Source organism: Echiichthys vipera, assembly GCF_963691815.1.
Source record: "Echiichthys vipera genome assembly, chromosome: 11".
Classification (NCBI taxonomy): Eukaryota; Metazoa; Chordata; class Actinopteri; order Perciformes; family Trachinidae; genus Echiichthys; species Echiichthys vipera.
The window spans coordinates 5,611,265-5,635,021 of NC_139836.1; the positions used below are offsets into that span (position 1 = coordinate 5,611,265).

The 23,757-nt window shown below is 41.8% G+C and overlaps 1 protein-coding gene across 1 annotated transcript in view; it reads left to right on the forward strand.

Moving 5' to 3' along the window:
- ncapd3 (non-SMC condensin II complex, subunit D3) overlaps positions 1-23,757 on the forward strand; it is a gene marked incomplete at its 5' end in the record, with an annotated part of 36,909 nt that overhangs the window by 4,286 nt on the left and 8,866 nt on the right. Inside the window, 24 exons of the mRNA XM_083922763.1 lie at positions 1,325-1,488; positions 4,309-4,473; positions 4,561-4,622; positions 4,708-4,795; positions 5,751-5,884; positions 7,131-7,203; positions 7,322-7,447; positions 9,682-9,934; positions 10,180-10,218; positions 12,355-12,441; positions 12,599-12,672; positions 12,846-12,980; positions 13,598-13,818; positions 14,206-14,397; positions 14,500-14,597; positions 14,674-14,783; positions 16,338-16,445; positions 17,377-17,491; positions 17,986-18,081; positions 18,230-18,468; positions 18,705-18,784; positions 20,071-20,208; positions 20,446-20,579; positions 20,881-21,089. Of these exons, the coding sequence (XP_083778889.1) occupies positions 1,325-1,488; positions 4,309-4,473; positions 4,561-4,622; positions 4,708-4,795; positions 5,751-5,884; positions 7,131-7,203; positions 7,322-7,447; positions 9,682-9,934; positions 10,180-10,218; positions 12,355-12,441; positions 12,599-12,672; positions 12,846-12,980; positions 13,598-13,818; positions 14,206-14,397; positions 14,500-14,597; positions 14,674-14,783; positions 16,338-16,445; positions 17,377-17,491; positions 17,986-18,081; positions 18,230-18,468; positions 18,705-18,784; positions 20,071-20,208; positions 20,446-20,579; positions 20,881-21,089 (3,140 nt within the window). The remainder of the gene's footprint in view (positions 1-1,324; positions 1,489-4,308; positions 4,474-4,560; positions 4,623-4,707; positions 4,796-5,750; positions 5,885-7,130; positions 7,204-7,321; positions 7,448-9,681; positions 9,935-10,179; positions 10,219-12,354; positions 12,442-12,598; positions 12,673-12,845; positions 12,981-13,597; positions 13,819-14,205; positions 14,398-14,499; positions 14,598-14,673; positions 14,784-16,337; positions 16,446-17,376; positions 17,492-17,985; positions 18,082-18,229; positions 18,469-18,704; positions 18,785-20,070; positions 20,209-20,445; positions 20,580-20,880; positions 21,090-23,757) is intronic.

A 23,757-nucleotide genomic window follows, 5' to 3' on the forward strand; every position in this document is an offset into this window, starting at 1 on the left:
ATGTTTAGTCCTGACTCTCAAGTTTTTCTAAGTCCTGCTGACATACAAGTCCTTTAATCCTTGATATATTCTTTAGGTGATAGTAGGCTGACTTTGTTTTAATATGGCTGCTGAAGTTTAGGTCTAAGTCCATGACTACACCTAAGTTTCTGGCTTGGTTCGTGGTTTTTAGCATTACTGTTTTAAGTTTGGTGCTGACTTTTGATCGTTCTTCCTTGGCACTGCAGACTGATACATCTTTGAAAAACCTGTTGGCAGAATATTGAGGCAGCAGGAGGAGGATTTCAGATGTTGTATAATGTCCTCCAAGGTCCTATGGTTAATCACATGAAATTGTGCTATGGTATTTGAGTTAGCCTTAGGTGGACAAATGGACGGCAAATGTCCTGCACCTAGTTTAGTAAATTTCTGCCGTCACTCGGCTCGGGAGCTGTTGGCAGACGGCAGAGACAGTCCGTCAGCAGCTCGTTACATACGGAGGCTTGAGGTGTGTCAGGTCCTGACACTGTGACTATAACTTGCAGCCTGGTGTTAAGGAAATTGCGGGAGCTCACGTCTTAAAGTGGCTCCATACCGCGCTCCGTTTTGGCCTCTTCAGCCTGACAGTGTACAGCTTCTCGTTTGTCTTGTTATTGTCGTCAGAGAACTGCTTCACTTGTGTTCCTGCGTATGCGTCAAGCGCGCCCTCACATGGACGGGGGGGGAATTACGGGTTCAAAATGCAATTAATTGCTATGAATTTATTTGAATCAAGTAATTTCTTATCGACAATTAATCAATAATCGATTAATTGTTTGCATCCCTAATCGCATGCAATTAGTCCATCATCTCTTTTCACTCGTCAGCCATGTATGGGCACAGTTGTGCTACTGTAATGTATAAAGATGTTGATCAGCTCACACTTGCCGGCGCCTCTTTTGCTTGCAGAATGCCGCCGTCTGTGTGAAATGAAATTATGCTGCCCTTGCTTGGGCTGTGTAACTAAAAGCTGGTATTCTTTCATTGTGGTGCTGTTGCTGAATCTCTATGTGAAAAGCCCTAGAGAGTAGATGCAGTATAGGTGCAATGTTTCCTCTAGAGCATTAGGTTATATACTAACAAAAAGGTTGGGCGCATTTAATAAAAACACATGCATTTTGGCCTAAATGTTCCTGTCATGTCCCACGCACACTACAGTGCCACGGCATGTCCAATTAGCATTTTCCTGTAGTCTTTAAAAAAAGTGTATTAACACATTGTTTTTAATATATTGTGTTGTTCCAGTAAGGTGAAAAAAAACTCTTCTATTGATGACGCGTAACATTTGTATTTGTGTTGCTTCTAGGGAGCATCGCCAACAAGGTTTTCCATGAAGTTTTGTTGGACACATGTTCAGAATTGACTTCTTACTGCTGGCCTCAGGACTCTGGAAAGAAGCGCAAGAAGCACGGCACGAGTTCTCAGGGTGAGGGCAAGCGCTCCAAACCACAGCGCAAAGACACTACAGAGGTAAAGTATCTAAGTACTTGTATTAGAAACCACTCAAAGACCAGCAAGATATTACGGAACAAAATTGAATTCACAGACTTTCATACACTGACTTCATATCCAGTGTCATCTTGCAGGGTCAATTTTGTTAGTTCAGAGTAAAAAATCTTGAAAACGTCCGTGAGGGTGATGGTGACCATGATTGGCTACAAAGAGTGAATTTTTGAAATGGCCCTTTCTTCAAACCTTTTCACAGTGCAATGTTTCTTTATTTGTCTCTGTTACAACCCAGCTTGTGAGAGAAAAGGGAAGCAATATAAAACCAGCTGTTCTTGGTAATATAAAGGTATTTATTAACAATGAAGTTTAAAAGCAGAAAAGGAAAACATACAAATATAACTGAAAAAGGACTCTTTAAAAACTAGAGCTGAAACAAAAGGCAAACTAAAGATCATCCACTTAGCTAATCCTTTAAAACAAAACATAATGGGCCTCATTTATCAATCTTGCGTGAAAACGGGCGCAGATCTGAGCGCAGAATTGGTCGTATGACAGGACCCACGTGTGATTTATGAAACATTCTTATCTCACCAATCTCAGCGTACGAATGAGCAGCCCTTGATAAATGCGGCGGCTGAATTGGTCGTCATTAACATGTTACGCCCCTAAATATTCCTGGTTCGGAGGCCTCGCCCACTGAGGTCAAACACGGAGAGGAGAAACGCTGGGAAGAAAAGACACTTTTCCGACACAGAGATCGGCATCCTGAGATGGAGCAAAATAAAGATGTGTATTTTGGCAGTCTTAAGAGTGGAATAAAAGGGCCCCATAAAAACGCTGTATGGAAAAGAATAACGGAGGCAGTCAAAACCGAAGCAGCGCTCCACTGTGACCCGTGTGCGTGTGTGCGCACTGCTGAACCTGCGCTCCTGCTCTGTAGCTGGGTTTGCCAGCGGGTTATTAGGTATTCCATTAGAGGATAACCTTTGTCACCTACAAGACCCATACCAAAATGTTAATCATCTGATACGTTGTTTGATTTAATGCAATTTATCGAGGGTAGCCACTTACCGAGGAGATGACTTTGGCTCTGCAATGCGCTTTCCTGCAGCCGGGCGCCAGCACAGCTGTTTTGAAATATAAAAGAATCGTGTGTGTGTCCCCCCCCCGGCCACCTGGCCACCACGTTTAAAAGCGATAGCTCGGCATCACAAATCACCTGTACATTTATCAAGTGGTAGTTTTTGCGATTGATGAATGCGTAATCATTCATGGATGGTGCCTTCAGAGGCACATTAGTACAATCAATTGCTCCAACAACAATTTTTATTTTTTTTATTTGTTTTAAGAGGTTTGATCATTATTTTCAGCCAGATTTTGCTGTGCTGCACCGCAAATCCACAGGCTCAAATGTGCGTACACGATCTCAGACCTGACGTGATATTTGATCGTAGCTCCCACTCACGTCCAAATTGATAAACGCCGAAGTTTGCGTGGAAATGGTCGTACGCACGTTTTTCTGCCGTACGTTCATTTGATAATTGAGGACCACTGTGAGCAGCACCCCTATCCCCAGCGTTACCAAACATAAGGCAGCTATGGTCAAAGCAAGATGCACGTGAGTTAAACTACCCTGGCCCAATCTCTGGAGTAGTTACTCACACAAGAAATGAAACCACAATGAATGTACAGCAAAGCACACAACAAAGCACAAGGCGTCTGAGTCACAGAAATACAGCGCCGCGATCGTCACTCAGGGAAGCCATTGATAGGTGATCCAGTGACGCTGAAGTGGCTGCTTGATTGGTAGGGGAATACTGCAGGCCGCCGCACCAATCGAGATCCGCAAGAAGTGGGATGGGCCAGACCGAATCAATCCCCGACAGAAGGCCACACATCCTACTTTGCATATACACAAAGACTTAAACACGAGTGTGGATTAAAGACAGCTGTAACAGTCTCCCATGGGAAAGGGGAGTTTGGGGTCTCCTGCTATAATTGCCGCCTCCGCGACTCGATCCCAGATAAGCGGTTGAAGATGATGTGATTTCTTGATTTTTTTGGGGGGGATTTGGGAGAAATTGGATTTGGACAAACCCAGAGAAAATCAGACAGAGCCTTACACACAGAGGTTCTGCAATGGTGCTGCTGTTTGGTCAATATGAGAAATATGTGTTTTTTACTGATCAAAGCATGTAAATCTATTGTAGTTGACCAGATCCTGAGAGAAGTCGTTTAAGGATCCCTTCCCTATAGAACAGCTCTATACTTTGTCCTTTTACTAAACAAACTAAACAGCCTTTTGTTATTTATCTTATTTACATGACAGCATGTAAATTCTGTCTCTACATGATTGCTTGTTTATAATTCTCAGAAAACTCCAACAGTGTTGGAAATTCACATGTTCAAAGATTGTTTGTTAAATTGTTTGAAGAGGCTCCATTCAACGGGGAAAAATGAAAACTAAAACTTTTCAGGGATCCTTTATTGTTTAGTTCGAGAAGATGTAGTTTGTCTGCTTTCTTGACTTGATTCAGGATTTGAGCTTTACATTTTACAGGTAATGGTTTCCGCAGGCACAGGCCTGATTAGCTAATAGCAGAGTATCTTTAAAATCATTAAAAGTCTGCAATTCTCAAAAAAGTTTGTGAGGAGATTTCAACAACAACTTAATCCAGAGAGAAACTGAGCAGACAAGACATATGCTGCCCTTTGGATTTTTCAACTATGTTTACTGACTGGTCACTGTTTATTAACATAATAAAACCTTTCTCTGACCTCAGAAAAGAGAAAAAATCTAGGGTGTTTTAAAAATGAAAGGGCCTGTTTTTTTATCCTCAGATGGATGTGGATGAGGAAGAGGAGGAGGAGGAGCAGCTTCATTTTTCTGGTCGGGACTTGATGCAGATCAGAAATGCTGTGGTTCTCCTGGTTCAAAGTCTCCTCAGACTCCTGCAGACATTTTCACTCAAAGACAGACCACAGAGCGTTGGAAACTTCGCGCAGGTAGCTAATAATCAAGCATCTCCACGCCACATTACAGGGTTTTCACGTGTGGACAGCTAAGCAGTGTCTTTTTTTTTTTCTCTGCAGATCTTCAGCAAGCTGCTTTACTTTGAGCCGGTCATTGGAGAGATAACCTTTGCTGCTCTACAGTCAGTTTTCTTCCTTCTCTCTCTGCCTTGTTGAAGAATGTATTCAGGACTTTAAGAAGCTGACAGTTGTGTTATTTCTCCACAGAGATATCGGCAAGCTGACGAGTGTCCCTGAGATGGCTTTCTACGGCCTGCAGCTGCTCTGCTCTCCAAAACACGGAGACCAAAAAGATGTAAGATCCGATAATCATGGTCCAGGATATTTCTCTTTTCTAGTTCTTTTTTCTCTGTCACGTTTCTTACTACACTTTTTAGTTTTTCTGCTTAAATGTCCCATGTTATTTTTAGCAGTGACATTACTGCACACATGGAAACGTTTACAGTTACTGAAAGCAGCTGATATTACCATTTAAATAAATGGTCCAAGAAAACATTCATACATCAGTACAGCGCATACTTTAAAGAGTAACTGTATTATCTCCTGTCCTTTCGTAAAGGATGGTCCACTGTATCCTCTGCTAAAGGAAGCACTTAAGCACCTTTCCTCATCACTTAGACAATTCCACCAGCTCTTATCAAGGCTACAAGTTAAATACTTTCATTTCACTCAGTTAGGAACCTTACCAAGCGAAAAGAAATATTCAACCGCATTCTTGGACTAGACAACATTGCACTCTGTATAATGACAGCTCAGTGTTCCGTCATTATACACAAAGTTGTAACAGCTGAGGTGAAGCGTGCATGCAGGGGGAAAATGTTAGCCTGTAAAGTGCACCAAGCTGAGAAGGGCTCTTTTGACCTCAGTACATACAGTACAGTACTTTTGTGCAGTTACGCAACTGGAAATTAAAACGTGATTTGACAAATAAGCACTTACGAGTGACCCGCATCACCCAGTGATCATTTTCACATCCATTTTAAAATTAGTCATAGTTAGTTAGTAAGAAAAACCAATTTCTGGGAGAACAGATTTTTCCTGATGTTGCTGTAGTGTTTGAGTTTAATTGTCGAGTACTGGAAAGTTTTACCTTTTACCAGGTCTCTTAAACTATTCAAATGGAAAAAATGTTGAAACATCATTCTTTGGTTGAATTTAAAAATATAGACTCCAACTGATATCTACAGTATTGTTTGTCCTTAATGCCATAACAGATACTTCTCATGTGAACTGATGTGTCTGTTGTCCAGTCCCTGCGCAGAGTTTTCCACCAGCTTCTCTACGTCATCCTGATGATGAATAAAGGCGACAGAGGGAAGCCCTCCCTCCTCGTAACCAGCCTGGCCACCCTTTCCACCCGCAACCAAGCCATCCATTTTGTTTGGTAAACAGCTGTGTTTTGACTTATATGGTGCACAGTTTTGTTTAGATCTGAAATGGAGAAGTTAAAAGTTGTACTTAATTCTACAGTTTATCAATGATGAACTGGACTCTGTCTTCAGCAGCTTGCAATGATTGAAAGATTCTCCTCAGTTGGTCCCCCACATTTCTGCACAAGATGCTTGATATGTCATTAGCCTTTTTACAAACATTTGAGCCAGATTGTTACATCTATAGATCAGTATAACTATAATACTTTTATGTTCCCTGATGAGTCACAGTAATTAAGGATAAGTGGATAAGTGTTTCCTGCTAAGTTACTTTCACACTTGCTACAAGAGATTCAGTGTGGTCAATACTAGCGTTAAATGCAATGCAATGCAATGCTTAGGGATGTCCCGATCAAGTTGTTTCGGCATCGATTCTGATCTTAGTCTTTTCATCTGTAGTATCTGCTGATACAGACTCTGATTCAGTGTGTTGAATCAGCAGTGGAGGCAACTGGTGTTTAGACTGTGTATAAAGATGGACGACGCGGCTCCACTTCACCCCACTGTACAAAATTTTAGCCAAAATATCCAATATTGTAATTTTGGAACCAGAATCTGTGCAGTTGTGATTAGGTAATATCAAAGTCCCGCCCATACACCCATGTGACCAATCGTAAGTCAGTCAGGACTTTTCACCCTGCTTTTATAGGATATATTACATTTAGCTTTTTTTGTTTTCTTTTTTTTGTTCAAATGAATTATCTTCTTAGCCAAGTTGCAGTCGAAAGAGATGTGTAGCCTGCCGCGGAAGTTGTTAAGGCTCTCTGCTACGTAGATAGTGACAGTGACTAGGTGTTCCTCTCAGTGAGGGAACAGCAAGCCGATTGGCTGATGCAGCGTGGGCGGGCTGGGATTTAGGGTTTAATCAGATGTTTGCTGGGCCTGATCCATTAGTAGCACGATACACAGTGAAGGGAGCGGTGTAGTGTAGTGGACCTCTTCTGACCAGAAACTTCTGAACTTCAAGAAGCGCTGGGAGGGCAGGCTACGGCAATACTGTTTACACTGCAGCTGTCATAAGCATAATGTAAAAGTAGTGACATCGAGCAACTAATCCTAATCATTCCTTTATTTCCGTTGGATCAGGATCTCTTGATTATTTGTGGATATTTCTGGGCATTTAACTAAAAACATTTTACTGCAGACATTTTATGAAACCATATATGACTTTGTACATGTTGTATGTGTTTGTGATTACAGTTATCTTGTGGATGAGCTGAAAGAGCTGGTGCTGCCTTTCCTGCAAATCCTGCTGCAGCATCTCTGCTTCCAGGTGAATCCTCTAGCAAACACTCACCAGAATTGAACCACTAGAATTGTTTTCTGTTACATTGTTATTAGCTGATGCATTAGTATAGTCCAGGCATAATGTTTATGCTGTGGATGTTCAGATGGTGGAGAAGAGCGAGTTTCGAAGCCATGGAGCCCAGGCTGTGGGTATGATGACATCTCAGATGGAAAGTGCAGACTACGGCTGCTTCATCAAGTGGCTCTTTAACTTCTCCAGACACTCAAAGGTAACACGACCCAATCATCACCTCTAACAATGCATGTTCGTGTATAATAGGCGTTTGGAGACCAAACAGTTCTGGGGACTCACTGAGATTAAAAGTTGAATTTGAAAAATGAGCAGAACACCGTCATCTAGTGTCTCAAGATCCTAGTCGCAACAACAAAAAATAATTCCACTTGTCAGGTTGCCAGGTTGGTCAGACCCTGCCCAGTAGCCTACAGGAGACCAGAGTCTGTTTGAGCCTGTTTGAACCCGTCCCCTCCAGCAAATCACACCATAAAAACAAGTATTACGGAGGAGTTTGACTGACAGTTACAGTTGGCCGTTCCAGCTAAGTAAAGATGAAAGTGATGTTAGTGATCAAGGAGAACCGTAGCCATGTGGGCGTGTGTTTGAATGGCGTTCCTCTCCTTTCTCTCAGTCCATCGAGTGAATGCTCGGCCTATATTGACTCTGGTTTTTGCCCGTCTCCACTCACTCAGCTGCTGGGAAAAATAACGCCCCCTTCACTGAGGGTCCGAAGCAGCTGCAGGAATGGCAAAGTCCATTTCACCCAGTGCCATCCTACAGTAGCTGCACCCAACAACAGACAACCCTGGCAACCAGCAACGCCCAACGCTATTGGCTGCTACAATGGAAACAAAACGTGACAGAATTTCATTGTCAAACCCGTCAAAAAAAAAAGTTTAAATATTAATTCACACTAATTTCATATTTTTTTAAATCACCCGTCTATTTTCACAATCTTCGGGCTACCTAGCTAGCTGCCGGGGAAATTATCAAAAGTGATCTCCCAGCAGCCGGTAGTGAGGCAGAGGTACCCACTGGCCACAAGCCCTCTGTTGACTCATTTTCTGTAACCAGGGTAAAGTACGGTGGAGTTTTAGCGAGCTAAAAAAAAGTCCCTCAGAGTAGTGTTCTAAGGACTACCATCAGTCATGCAGTTTTTGCAGTGCAGTTACAAACAAAAAAAATCAACTTAGAACTTATGAAGGGTTCCTCTGGTCCAAAAACACCTAATGATAGGTTCTGGTTACTGTACACGTTGATTAGCAGTAGAGAAGAAGAGAGGGAGAGACACTGTGTATAATACACTTACACAATAACACTTCCCAAATTCTCCTCCATCCTAGAGAGAAATCTGTCGACTGTTTCTGGTGTTAGTGGAGACTTTTGTGGTGTTTTTGACTCTGATGCACCAATCACTCTGTAGTTAGTGTCCTCAACGTGCAGAGGGTGCTGCTGTGAGCCCCTTCCCTGTCCCAAAGCACTCACAGGCGGGCACTGTCTCACTAGTTTTAGAGACTTTTCAGACCTACTTAGCAACTTTATTTATAAAATGCAACTAGCGAAGAAACTAGGGCGAAACATATGGTCAGCCTTTTTGCGGTTTTCTAATCTTCCCACTCTGGGACCCGGTTTCAAAAGACACCGTTTTCAGGCTCCGATAACACCGACTACGTGTGTCTGGTCGGCCAAAACCAGACTAAAGTTGTGAGGTTACAGGAAAACGCGTCTCTGTGTGGACGGGCACTTAGGGCGCACTCACACTGTCCTTCCGCACCGCGCCCCGGGCTTTAAGGTACTTGCCCCCCCCCGTTGGCCAGCCCGTTTGTACTCACACTGCCTGGGCCTCGCGCAAATGCTTATTGCCTGTCCATATGTCACGCATCGCGATGCGTCGCTTTGTTTACAAATCTTTCCGTAGACCTCGGAGTTTTTGTGCGTCTTGTCGACTGTTTTTGAATATCTTCATCCAACCAAATCTGCAGTAAACACTCCACCTCCGCATCACACCAACGTGAACCTTTCACCGGCATTGTTTTAAATGTCCGCGAATGGTCTGTCTTTTTTTTTTTTTTCTATGTCCGAACAGGCGCACATAAATGACGTGGGAGCCGCCGTAGGCGTCGTGCTCTGCACGTGTGCACGCTCGTGCTCGTACATGTGCAAACGTGCTTTACAAAAGCCCACCTCTCTCAAACGGGCTGTGGATGGCCAGCTGGCCGCAGCTAGGGGCAGAGCGGTTGCACTCACACTGGTCAAACGCACTAGGCTTTACCTGTAAAACCTGTTTTGGCCCGGAGCGGAAGGACAGTGTGAGTGCGCCCTTAGTGAGAACTAAATGGGACTGTGTAATGTTTATAGAAGCCGCAAATATCCCCCATTGCATGATTACTTTAGTCCAACTATCAGTGGAATCTGAGTCTGTATCGTTTGTTGTGTTGCCTTCTGTAGATGGTGAGCCGGCTGTTTTCCGTGGATGTGGTGATGGTTTTGCTGGATCAGCCAGAGAGGAGTCCGGAGGAGTGTCAGAACCCGGAACTCCACTGCTTTCTGCCACAGAAGTTCTTGATTCAGAAAATACTGTTCGCTCGACAGATGGACAGCTCGCCCACTGTCCAAGGGCACGCCCTTGCCTGCCTGGCCCAGTGTCTGGAGTTGCCTTCACTCAACGTCACCCGGGCCGTACACAACCTCTTCTCTGCCAGTGAGAAAATGCACACAGCGGACTGATAGAAAGACCTGAGTTTTTAAACACAGTGAAGTTAATGTAGATGTGAGGGGTTTGGGAATTGTAGACCTGAAACCAGGACCAGTTTCAGGAGCACCTTGTAGTATGAAAACACACACCTCATTGAGTTGTTAGAGAATGTAATGGGAAATGGTGTGTATCAAAAACAGTTTTTGTGGACACAGTTCCACTAAAGTATCTTGTCTATTCTCTCTGTTTAGCTGGAACCCATACAGTGCTGGAAGGTGAAATCACAGAAGGTACACTCTTTTGATTCTTTATTGCAGATTTTGTTGTTTGACTGACCACAGAGGCTGACTGTGACAAAGGTACCAAGTGTTTCTCAGAACAGAGAAGAGTTTGGTTGGAGACCTGCCACAAGGGCTGGGAAAGATTAATCTTATGACCGTATTTATTTGTTGGTGGTCTTAATATTCATGTTGACCATCCAGTAATGGTTTCAAATCTGAAATTCTAACTATACCTAATTCTTCCTACACACGAATGCAGGGTTTGGACACAAACTCTCTTCTTGAGGGATTTCATTTCAGATCATGTAAAGGTTTTATTTGATATTCAGTGCCTATAGAAAGTCATGATACCCTTTTGAAATTGTTTTTTTTGTTTTACAGCCTGAAATGATAAAATATAAGCGTGATTTACACATTTTGCAAATTAATAATTAATTAAAAACGTCCCCAGATGTAATCCTTTCTGGAGGCACCTTTTGCTTTAATTACAGTATCAGTCTGTTTGGATCTGTCTCTCCCAGCTTTGTGCACCTAGAGTGGAAATATTTCCCCATTCTTCCTGCAGAACTGTTGGAGTTCAGTCAGATTCTGTGGTGAGCACTGATGGACTGCACTCAAGTCCATCCACAGATGTTCTGTAGGATTCAGGTCAGGGCTCTGACTGGGCCTCTCTAGGACCTTCACCTTCCTGTCCTTTAGACACTGTGTTGTTTTTATGGAGGTGTGTTTTGGGTCGTTGTCATGCTGAAGGTGAACCACCTGCCCATTTTCAAGTGTCTCACAGAGGGACAAGGGTTTTCCTCAAGAATTTGGGTGGACTTGGCAGCATCCATGTTCCCTTCAGTCCTGACCAACTGCCCAGTCCCTGCTGAAGAGAAACAAGCCCACAACATAATGCTGCCACCACCAGGCTTCACTGTAAGGATGCTGTGTTTTGGGTGGTGTGCTATGTTTGGTTTCTGCTCTTGGAGTTCAGCCCAAAAAGTTCAGTTTGGTCTCATCGGACCATAGAACCTTTGCTACATGGCATCAGAATCTTCAATATGTTTTTTTTTACGATATTCAGTGTGAGATTTTTTCCGAAGAGGCTTTTTTCTCTCCACCCTGCCAAACAAGTGGAACTTGTGAAATTGTTGTCACATGCACAGATGGACCAACCTCTGCCATTAAGACTTCAAGGTCACCATGGGCCTCTTGGCAGCTTCCCTGATCAATCTTTTTCTGGCTCGGTCATCCAGTTTGGAGGGGCAGCCCGATCTAGGCCAGGTCTGGGTGGATCCATATGCCTTCCACTTCTGGACAATACTCTGAACGGTCCTCAGAGGGAAAGTTAAAGCCTTTGAAATCTTTTTAGATCCTTCTCCTAACTTTTACCTATCCACAACTTTATCCCAGAGCTCTTTTGAAAGCATCTTTCCAACCATGGTGAATTCTTTGTGTTACCATGAACTACTAGGAGTGGAATCCTCAAGGAACAGCTGATTTTATTCTAAAGTGAAATCAAAACCACCACAGTTCATATCAGGTGGAGGCCAAATAACTTGGTGTGTGATCTGTAAGGCGATCGGTTATACCTGAGAATGTTTAGAATGGTTATTCTAATTCTTTCGCCCTGCTATTCTAGTTTTTTATTAATTTTCAGAAATTTTGAAAAAACTATTTCATGGCAAAATGTAAATCACTGGAAAAAAATATTTTTTATGTTTTATCATTTCATAATGTATATTGCATATCATAACTTTCTATAGGCACTATAAACTGCAGTTCTGCTATTACCTGTTCTTGGCAAATAGTGAACGTTTTAGGGGTAATTGGCTGCAGACTTTGCTACTATCTTCAGTGCTTTGAGCGCTACTTTTATCATTCTTGTCAGTAATAATCTTTTGTACTCACTACCATTAAATCAGAGGTCTACAGACATTATGATCGCTATAACCTCACAGAATAAAACCAAAACTTCATTGATATAAACCACTAGCTGGTTAAACATGTTACGACCTGATCAGGCATTCAATGCTAGCTCTTGGCACGTGGCAGGGTACTACAGATTCAATTCCATGAGTCCTTTTTTAACATGTGAATTGTGATACCCAGGCCTGTTTCACTGTCGTGTGTGTTGTTTTAAGCGTTGTGACTGTGTTTCAGGAAGTTCCCAGCATTCTCAGAAAACCTACCACACTCTGCCGTTCAGGACCGTGGAGATCGGCACCACTGACAGTTCTGACTGTGATGGTGAGACCAACTTGCCTCCACTACCATTCAAATATTTATGACATGCATTAGCTATTGTGCGGCATTTTGTAAATAGATTTGCAAAAACTGCTTATACATTTATACAATTTAGTCTGACATTGACTCAAAGAGACGTGTTATATTTTTTTAGATGCAGCAAAAGAGAACCTGGCTCTTCTCCTGCGGCGTGTAAAAGACCCAAAGACTAACGTGAGAAAATCGGCACTGCAGGTACCAGAAACTTAACAGACAGAATGATGTTTCAAATCCAAATAATGATGAATGCATAACTGATTAGTCACCAGTATGTGTGTTTCACCCTGGCTTTCTGAGCAGTATGCTTGATGTTAACCAAGAGATGCACAGATGACGTTTGACCTCTGCGCTCTGCCATTCCTCCACAGGCCATGATGGGTCTTCTGAAACACAACGTGATCCCTATGAGCTGGGAGAACCTGGCTACGCTGTCTGAGCGCTGCAGAGACCCGGCTGTGTCTGTGAAGAAGAAGGCCCTGCAGTGTGTCGGAGAGCTGCTCACCGTCAGTCTCAAACGACAACATTTTGCATTCTGACTACTTGTCCAAACCATGGACTGTATAGAATTAGAGATGGACATTGCTTACAGGTCTTCCCTGTCTTAAACCTGGATTCTTTCTAATGTCCAGTAGCAGGCAACTCCACTGACTCCAAAAAGAAGTCTGATGAGTTTAGAAGAGAATGACCAAATGATCCTACTTCCTACTACCTCACTTAATTTATTCCCTCAGTAAAGATTTTCCCAATGAGTTTATGCTCTCAAATCTTGTGCATACAGCATATGTTCATTTTGTGAATTATGGTAAAAAAAATCTGCAGTTTCCCTCAATTGTGTTTAGATTAGCGCAGAGCCAAACAACACTGGGTTAGCGCTCAGCTCCGTCCCCGCGTCCAATGTGGTCATGTCCGGTTTTAAAAACAAAAACGAAATGGCGACAGCCAAAAAGATACACTCCAGGCTTCAAAACTGTAGTACCCAAACCAATGGGTTGACGCCACGGTAGCTACGTCCATCTTTTATATACAGTGTGGTCCAAACAATGTAGTGACGAAAAAACACAAAAGAAGAAAATGTGTTATACATTTTAGAACTGTTGCTGTTGTTCCCTCTGACCACCAGGCTAAACCAAAGTGCAGTGTGGTGCAGAAGGCGTGGCTGCAGGGTGTGGTGCCAGCTGTGATAGACACAGAGAGCACGGTTCAGGACAAGGCCCTGGAAGCTCTGGACGAAGTGCTCCTCAGCCAGGTCAAACCCTACTCTGCAAGCCGCCACCTGGATGCCAGTCAGATGCTCACCTGGGATCTGCTGGGCCTGCTCTGTCACGAGTGCCAGAACCTCAGGTGTGTAAAAAAAAACATTGTGTAAAATTACCTACTTATTTTTTTTAATTTATGTTTTTAAAGATTATTTTCTCGGCTATTTTTCACGTCTTTTATTAGATAGGACAGACAGGAAATGGGGTGAGAGAGAGAGGGGGAGACATGCAGCAAAGGGCCGCAGGTCAGAGTCAAACCCGCGGCCGTTGCCTTGAGGACCTTCAGCCTCTTTACAAGGGGCAACTGCTCTAACCACTGAGCCACCAGCCATCCCATACCTACTTATTTTTGGAAAAATATTGAAAATGGTCCAAAGACAATGAAAAATATTAGGTATTCGCAGTCATCTGTACTGTAAGGATCACATCACCACTGCTGTTGCTGATATGATTTTTTGTCCCGCGTCTCCAGCCGATATTTCAGCAGGGCCTTCACCATCTGGTCCAAACAGAACAAGTTCACAGAGACGTTAATCACCAACCTGATCTCACACACTGAGGCTAATCACGCCCCTGGGGCCTGGCTGCTGCTCTCCAAAGTTGTCGCTTCCTCCCCCCGACTTCCCTACGGGAAGATCCTGGACGCCTGGGACAGCATGTTTAGGTGAGAAAGACACTATTTATTGAGAATAACACTGAGCTCATTTCCAGCAGAGAGAATCCAGTGTTACCTAAATTATTTTTCTGTTTGTATAATTGCTCTTAGTTCAAAGGATGTAACTGCTACAACCTGCTGTCACATCCTGTGTGTGATGGGAGACATCGCCACACATTTGAACGAAGTTACCAAGGACAGGATTGTTGGTAAGTGAATGGTGTGGGATGATGGGATAATTCACACGAAGAATCTGGAACTGTCATAATCTTTCTGTCTCTCTAGATGATCTGATGTCTTGGTTGAAGACTTTTACTTTGTCTCTGGAGGTGATCTCTGCTGCTGTGGAGACTCTTTATAATTTAGGCCGCAGTGAAGACGTCAAACAGACTCAGGTTAGACATCTTTTCACTTTACAACTGCTGATATTATGGCAGAACTGTTACCAAGCCTTTCTAATTTCATGACTGTTAGAGGGTCAGGCACGAGACGAACCAAATGAAAGTTTTTCATGTCCACTGCGTCAGTAGACAGTACGAAAATGAGGCCTAAATGTTCATTTTTGAGCAGTTGAGAAATCCCAAATCAGGATTACCACTAAATATAGACATAAGTTATGAATACAGCCTTAACTTATCAAAAGCACAGGAGAATAGAATAGTCCTACATAAGATTAAATATAAAGAAACAAATGAAGATTGTGGTACACTTTAAATAATCATGGTCTGGGGCTTCACTCGGGTCAATCCGATATGAATTAGGGATGTTAATCCTCCATCTATGTTTAAATTGATTTTGCTTTTGAAGTCATATAGACCAAAAGTTATGGGTAAAACAGGTGTTGTGTAGTGTTTTTGTTTTCTCTATGCCGTACACCTTTTGTTTTGTTCTGTTCAAGAGCTGTAAATAAATGAAATGAATAATTAACTATCAACCGAAAATAAGATTTTTTTTTTCTGGTAATTAATTAATTACCAATTAGAGAGTAATTTCGGCGTAAAATCATCTCATGGTCTTTTTCGGCACTTACATACATCAAATAAGCCATCGAGACAGTTTTTTCCGTGTCAAAACTATTAATGGTAAACTCCAGGAGAGTCACTAACAGCCAGACGTGGCTAACACTGATTAGCTCGGGGCATTGCCGTGAAGGCATTAAGACGTCTTTTTAAAACCACTATAACTGCTCAAAATAACACCAAACCTCTGCAGTAGCGTGATGGTCTAGATAGATAGGATAGAGTCTCTACACATAAACCAAAGCACCAACAATGTAGTTAGAGAACCCAGAGTTTATTAAAAGAGTGTTTTGAAAGACTTACCAACTGGCCCCTGTACCAGCTCTTCTCATAGTAAAGTCCTCACTTTTGGATTGACTATGGTAATCCACTTGAATGGAGCCCATTGGTGAAAGTTGCGTTTAGGCTCTTTCTGCTAAGTTCGTTGCTGTCACGACTGACTGCTGAACTGCGCTCACAATGGAGAGCTACATGACACATGGCACTATATGGATGAGGACTGGAAGGTGAAATTGGCCATCGAGGCTGCACGGCCGGTACCAGTCCACAGATGTCCACAGATGCAGAAAATATGTCCCAACCTCATGGGGTCAACTTAGACAGTTGCCTGATCTGCCTAATTGCCTGATAGACTGACAGTTAATGGTCAGAGAGAGGGGGAAGGTTGGCTCTCGGCCCATTTTAGCATACCTTAAACTTCAACTTTTTTTTTCATGTTCCCCAAAAATGTTTGCGGCTTTATCTTCGTATAATTTTGTTTTTTCTGAAGAATCTACACATGTAAAATTCATATTCTACGGGTGAAGACATCATATTTGAAGAATATGATGTCCTTCACATTATGTCTGTCCTACATCATGATTTAATAAAAAATATGACTCGTGCCAAATTCCCAATTTTAGTTGTTGTCATTTTTTTTGTTTTCGACAGACTTTTCTGAACCAGCACTGTGGTGAGCTGGTGTCGGTCTGCGAGACTCATTTAGCCGGAATCATTCTAAGTGAAAACGGTGCCCAGAACCTCAATGTGGAGCTGATGGTGAGATCTACCTCTTCACTTCCTTTTCCTTCGTTATCATGCAGGTTCAGAGTCAGCTTTCAGTCCTCACCTGTTGCTTTCGTTCGATAAACATCCGCCTGAATGGTTCTTGCTTCTGATTCTGTGAGGGGAGGGGGTCACGTGCTTATTTCACAGAAAATTGAAATAAATAAATACATTTTGGATTACAAAAACAATTCACCTCATACAGTTTATGAAATCTGTCAATTTATTAGATGCAGCTTGATTGGGTTGCTATTATTAAATAGTATGATTAATTAATAACTCCTCAGAGCTGGTACTTTTTGGGGGGTAAAATAATGTCTGGATCTGGTTTCTGCGGTCAAAAAGCAATGAGTTCAGGGCTGGACTGTAGCAGTTGCCTGGTTTCCATTGGCAACAATTTTGAGAAGGTAGCATACAGTTCTTGCCCTCAATTTGCCAAGTGGCAATTACATTTTAAAATGTAAAAAACAGAGACCGCAAACAGAAAAATGTGAACCGTGAAATAAATACATGTATAATTTTTATTACATGTTGCTGTTACATTCATATCCAGACAACTGCATGTGGTACCGCTGCACATGCGTTGACATGCATTTAGTTGTGTGCACAAGCATCTGGTGTAGAGGCAATGGTGAGTTATTTAATAAAGTTATTTGACTGGAATGAAAAGTTCCACATATCCTTCAAGAACACAAACAAATGTGCAAACAGTTGGATGTTTAAAAGGTGTAGGTACTATGCTGAGGAAACTGCATTTAGCCTGGACGAAGGGATGAAACTGGGAGAAAACTATGTGTGTGCAAATTAGCGTGGACGTGTTACATTGCTCCTAGGTCAAAATCACAGACCGAGGGTGCTGCACCATCCAAGGTCAGTGCTTCTACAGCGGTGCTTGTAATATAAGTGAAAATGCTCTCTCTTCCAGGTAAAACACCTCCACACTCTGGGTGTGGCGTCACTCCACTGTCCTGCCAAAGTTGGCAAAAGGACGGTGCTACTGGTGGAATCTGTCCTCACAACACATGCTGAAAAACTGGCAGGTGGGCAGATAGACATCGTTTCTACATCTGTTGAACAGACTGCCCCCCTGACACCACCACTGACCTCAGCCTTTTTAAATCAAAGCTGAGGACACTTTTTTTTTAGATTGGCATTTAACTCTGACTAGGGTAGTCCTGCTCTTAGCTGTACATATTTTGCCTGTTTTTATGCTTTAGGCACTTTAAAGGCTCTTTAACACCCTGCAGCACTAGTAGCACTTTCTTTATGTATTGTTATGTATTACTTTGGGAACTGTCTGGCTATTGTAAAGGGCTATACAAATCAAATTTGATATGATAAATTTTACTTTAGAAACAGATATTGCTCTGTGCCAGGGTACATTTTCGATACTACTTTTAGGCGAAGCCAAAGTAGAAATGTATATATATCAAACTCTGCAGCTATGGAGCTTTAAAAGTAACAGTAAAGTAAAAATATTAAATGTATCCTATGGTAAAATGGTTGACATGTCTTTTATGTTGGACAACGACAGAGTGCCAGGAGGAGCTGCCGGCATCACTTCCTTTGTCCCAGTTCAAAGCAAACTCTCTGCCTACCAAAGTCAGAGCCCATGGAGTCCTTACCTTAGGTAAACTGTCTTCTTCTCGGTTTACATCGGCTCCCTCTGTCCCTTTCAGTAATGTCTGAGAAACATTGTTCATAGCCTTAACCTCCATGCATTCCTGCCTTCTCATCATACATGAATGTTTTCTCTCTGTGACGTCGGTCTGGTTTAGGTAAACTGTGTCTGCAGCACAAGGAGCTCGTCCAGAAGTACCTGCCGGTGTTTGCCAGGGAGCTGGAGGTTGGAACGGAGGTTGCTGTGCGCAACAATGTGGTTGTGATTATGTGTGATCTGTGCGTTCGATACACCAACAGTGTGGATCACTACATCCCCAACATCTCTGCTTGTCTAAGAGACAATGAAGCTGTCATCAGGGAGCAGACTCTCATCATGCTGACCAACCTGCTCCAGGTGGGAACTATTCTAGATATTTTTCACTTGGCTACAGTTTATAACTTTTAAAGAGATGGTAAATTTATTTTTACTCAACAGGTTTCTTTTTCTTCAGTTGACAGGGTTTCTTATTTAATTGATGAGGCAAACCTTTTGATTTTCTTGAAAATAATTCTTCGTGGTCACCACAATATGCTGATGCTCTGTTAGTATAGTCAGTGACTATCTCTGATTGCCTTTCTTTTTTTTTCTAGGAGGAATTTGTGAAATGGAAGGGCTCCCTCTTCTTCCGCTTCATGGTGGCGCTAGTCGACCCAGTCCCTGCCATCGCCAGGTAAATCAAAATCAAACTTTATCATTTTCATCATCTGATTTGAAAACTATATTACCTTAAATATCTGCAGTTCTGGCGGTGTTAGAAAATCACCAGCAACGTCATGTTCAGTGGATATTTAGTAGCCAATTCTACAATGTCTGCATGACACGTTGTATTGGAAAATGTCCTTAAGAAGTCTTGTGTTCCCTGCACTAACAGCCAGACGGGCCTAACACTAATTAGCTCGGGGCATTGCCGTGAAGGCATTAAAACGTCTTTTTAAAACCGCTATAACTGCTCAAAATAATACCAAACCTCTGCAGTAGCGTGATGGTCTAGATAGATAGGATAGAGTCCCTACACATAAAACAAAGCACCAACAACGTAGTTAGAGAACCCAGAGTTTATTAAAAGAGTGTTTAGGCAATTCTGCAATGTCTGCATGACCCGTTGTATTGGAAAATGTCCTTAAGAAGCCCTGTGTTCCCTGCAATATGAGTGCATATTGTGATCTCCCCAGGCGTTGCACATTTCACATTTATTCATTTATTTAATTTCTTCCATGTTATTTATTTTAGTTGTTTATTTTAGCTATTTATTTTTTTACTTATCGTACGCTTTAAGGGTCTGTTCACACTGCAGGTCTTAATGCACAATTCCGATTTATTGCTGAAATCAGATTTTTTTGTTTGTCTGTTCACATTCCGTCTTTAAATGCGGCCAGTCTACGGATTTCTGTGTGAACAGCTCACGCTCCTGAAGTTGCGCAGTTGATCATAGATGACATCAAGCCACTACGGTGTTCACTTGAACCGAATTGTCACCCCATTTACTAATGAGGACTAAAATTTCACTCTCCCTCCACTGGCCACGTGCTTCACTGCTGTCTTCCATGATTGTTTTGATTCTGTTCTTAGCTCCCGCCTGTAGCACACTTTTTTTTTAATCAACTTTTTTTGTCATTAATTTACAAAACAGTGCAGCGCGGGTTAGAATGACATTCAAAAGGAAGGATTCAATGAGACTTTCACACTGTCAAAAACAAATCAGATATGGGTCACATATGAGCGGGGAAATCAGATTCAGGTCACTTGGAACTGCAGTGTAGCCTTAGATAATGTGTGAATGGTGCACTTACTGGTTGGCATTTTTAATGTTGTTGTACATGTTATAATGACAACGAAGAGCCTACCTACCTACCAAATAGACAGACACACAGAGCTCAGATCTCATATGTCCCTGATCCCCTAAAAAAGTCCACCGTACTATCAAACCTAAGCACCCCCCCCTGTGTCCTGTCCCAGTCTGTGTGAATACTGCCTGCTGCACCTGCTGCTGAAGAAGAACCCAGAAATGTTCAGCCAGCACTTCATCGAGTGCATCTTCCACTTCAACTCCTATGACAAACACAAGTCCTACAACAAGTTCCCTCAGAGTGAGAGGTAGGAAGCTGTATGGATATTATTATTATTATTATTATTAGTCGTCCACTTCACATGTGGCTTCGGTTATTTTCACAGATGAGACTTTAAACTCACCTGTGCTTCAGGTTTTTTCAACTACACAGCTAAACTGAAACAGTACCGCATGTATCCTGTTACAGCACATATAAGGATCATTTTAAAGGTATTCTAGTTCTTTCTGTGTGCATTCTTTATCTTATTTTTAAATCTATGCAGAGAAAAGGTTCAGTTCTCCCTCAAAGGGGCTAAGCACCACGAGAAACGATTTAGGATCTACCGCTTCCTGTTGGAGCACTTCACAGATGCCCAACGCTTCAACATCTCCATCAAGATCAACCAGACCATCTTAGGTAAGCATATGTGGATTCGGAAACAAAACCAAAGCTACAATGTGCTCATGCATAGAGCCACCAATTCATTGTCTATCGCTGAAGGGTCCACATGTTTTTCTTTCTTTGCTGATGACTTGAATAATAAAATGAACTGAATGAGCTCTTCATTAAAGGATGTTGTATGAATAGTAAAAATCTTGGGTGACCTTAAAAAAATAGTTTGTGAATTCTGGACTGTTAACAAGCACCAATTTGGTTCTAGAGCAGTATTTACCTGCAAAAGAAATCACTTGTAACCTCTTGCCTTGTCCTATCCCAGCTTGCTTTGCAGACGAGGAGCTGCCTTTAGATGCAGATGGTGCTGAAATTTTGTCTGAGACATTCAACATCTTGAGTCTTAAGGAGATGAAGCTGCAAGCCATATCTGCTCCAGCAGGAGGCGCTGCAGGGGAGGAACAAGAGGAGGAGAACATCGCCACCATGGCTAAGGTTGTCCTGCAGGCCGCACAGAAGAAAGTGGTTTCACAGGTGAGTGATGTTGGCCAAGTTACTTGTAATCAATTACTTGGATTTTTTTTTTTTTTACTTTCCTTAACCACTAGAATTACGCAGCAGCAAAAGTAGCATTTTCCTTTTTAAGCTCAGGTACGTCAAAAGTGCCTAAAACTCTAAAACCTCTACTTCCACCTTCTGTTCATGTCTGCTCCTAATGGCATCTGCTGGATTCTACTGTGCCCAACTGACATCATCATTACCTTTATTTTAGCTGACTCTTATATCCAAAGCGACTTCGAATAATCAAAAGCAACTTCCAATAAATGACAACCAGTCAGAGGTGAGGAGTCACTGCCGCAGTGTCAATAACTGCTCATGAACTCCTGTCAAGCTGTGAAACAGCGCTGAACAAATCAATATTTGTAACATCAAGATTCTGTTACTGTATTGCGTAATTCTCCTATAGACCTTTTCCATAGAGTTCCATTGCTAGGCAACAGCCTTGGTCCTTTGTAACTTCCTGTCAGCTGATGTCATTCACTGCAACAGGAAATAAACTAGGACTGTTTTGTAATGTTTATGTTTCCATCTTAGAAAAGGTCTATAAAGTGTTTTCAGAAACATTTCAGAATACTGTTTCACGCTGAGAGAGTTTGTGTCGAGCCAAAACCGTGCCCTGCCCACAAGCCAGACAAACTTTCTCATTACAGCTAAAAGGGATGTAGTGACCGTTTCCACAAATATGAAAAAAAAACAATTCTTTTTTTTACTGAAAGTTACTCCCTTCAGCTTTAAGTGACTATCATTGTTCCCTTGTTTTTTAAACATGTGTGGCACCAGCAGTTTGACTCTTTTCCACACACACAGTATGACATTTGCTACAGCCCTGTGAGATGGGGCTGGATGCGACTGCACACACAGGAGAAACCAATCTAATGTTACTGCAGCCGAAAAGAAAGTGCAGTGTGATTGAAGTAGCCACATGATTTATGTGTTGAAGCTTGAATCAGTTTACAATCAGAATTGGGGTGAAACATGGCTGAACTGCAGGTGTTCAGAGTTGGCTAACGTTAGCAATGTTTTGTTAGCATGTAGCATGCTGTGACTTTGCGTTTGGCCCCCAGTGTTCGGTTGTGGTGGTTCCCAAAGGTCGGGCCAGGTTCATACAGATATTTAGAATTAAAGCTTGAGTTCAGCCTAGTTGGGATGGTGCTTCAAGTTCTTTTTAATGAAAATAGTGTCTGTAGCTCTGTCATAACACCGAAAGGTGGTTCATGAAACGGGCGTTTATTCCCTTTCCTTTCCACACAGGCCGTACGACATACACTGTGAAAACTATACATTAAACACATACACGTGTGTGTGTGTGTATATATATATATATATATATATATATATATACATACATACATACATATATACATATATTTGCGTTTGGCTATATATATATATATATATATATATATATATATATATATATACCGTATTTTTCGGATTATAAGTCGCATTTTTTGGGGAAATTTCTTTGATAAAATCCAACACCAAGAATAGACATTTCATCTTGAAAGGCAATTTAAAATAAAAATAGAATAGAGAACAACAGGCTCAATAAGTGTACATTATATGACTCATAAACAACGAACTGAGAACGTGCCTGGTATGTTAACGTAACATATTACGGTAAGAGTCAGATAACTATAACATATAGAACATACTATACGTTTACCAAACAATCTGTCACTCCTAATCACTAAATCCAATGAACTCTTCTTCCTCTGTGTCACTTCTGAACAACTCCGCCAACTCCAAGTAGCAGGTAGCATCTTTTTTTTCACAATGCACTTCTGCCATGACCCGCCCCCGCCGAATTTTGATTGGTTGACGTGTGTGTGTGACGATTGCTGATATACGCCTAGTCTCTTATGGGACTGATATAAATAGCAGCCCGGGCTATTATTTGATATTTTACGGTAATGTGTAAATAATTTCACACATAAGTCGCACCCCCGGCCAAACTATGAAACTTATAGTTGTAGTCCGAAAAATACGGTATATATATATATATATATATATATACACACACATTAGAAACTGTACAAAAGATAACAGAATAGACATAAATGATACATTTCTGATTGTTACAGATAAAAGTAAATACCTCATTAATGGCTTGCCATGAAAGAGATTTAATTCTTGAAATTCTTCAGCCTCGAGCAACAACTGCTTTGCTTTCTTTGTTAAGGTGAAAATGCGCCGCAGGTAAACAAGGCAACCAACATTAATTACGCCACGGAAAGTGTGAAATATGGTAAATGACCAATACACTTTTAATTTATTGTTCCTTATGAACTTTACACAGTCAACATATTTGTGTGTATTTTAGCATGAATTCAATTATTTATTACATTAAATGATTGCCTTTATTATTAACCATTTATTGTAACACGTTTTATGTAACAACACTTAGTGTCTGTAGGTCTCTACCAGCAGTTCCATACACTAACTCTTTGAATAGTTGAATAAGTGTATAAGTAATAAGTGTGAAGGTATCTGTTGCTAATGTTAGCAAGCCAGCTAAAAGTAAGAGTAAGACAACTTTGGAATTACTAGGAGGGCTATTTCTCCTCTTTTGATAGACTAACCACCTCCCCCCGCCTAAGCTACCTTGAGCCCTCTCTTGCACTACTCATGAAAAAAGTAA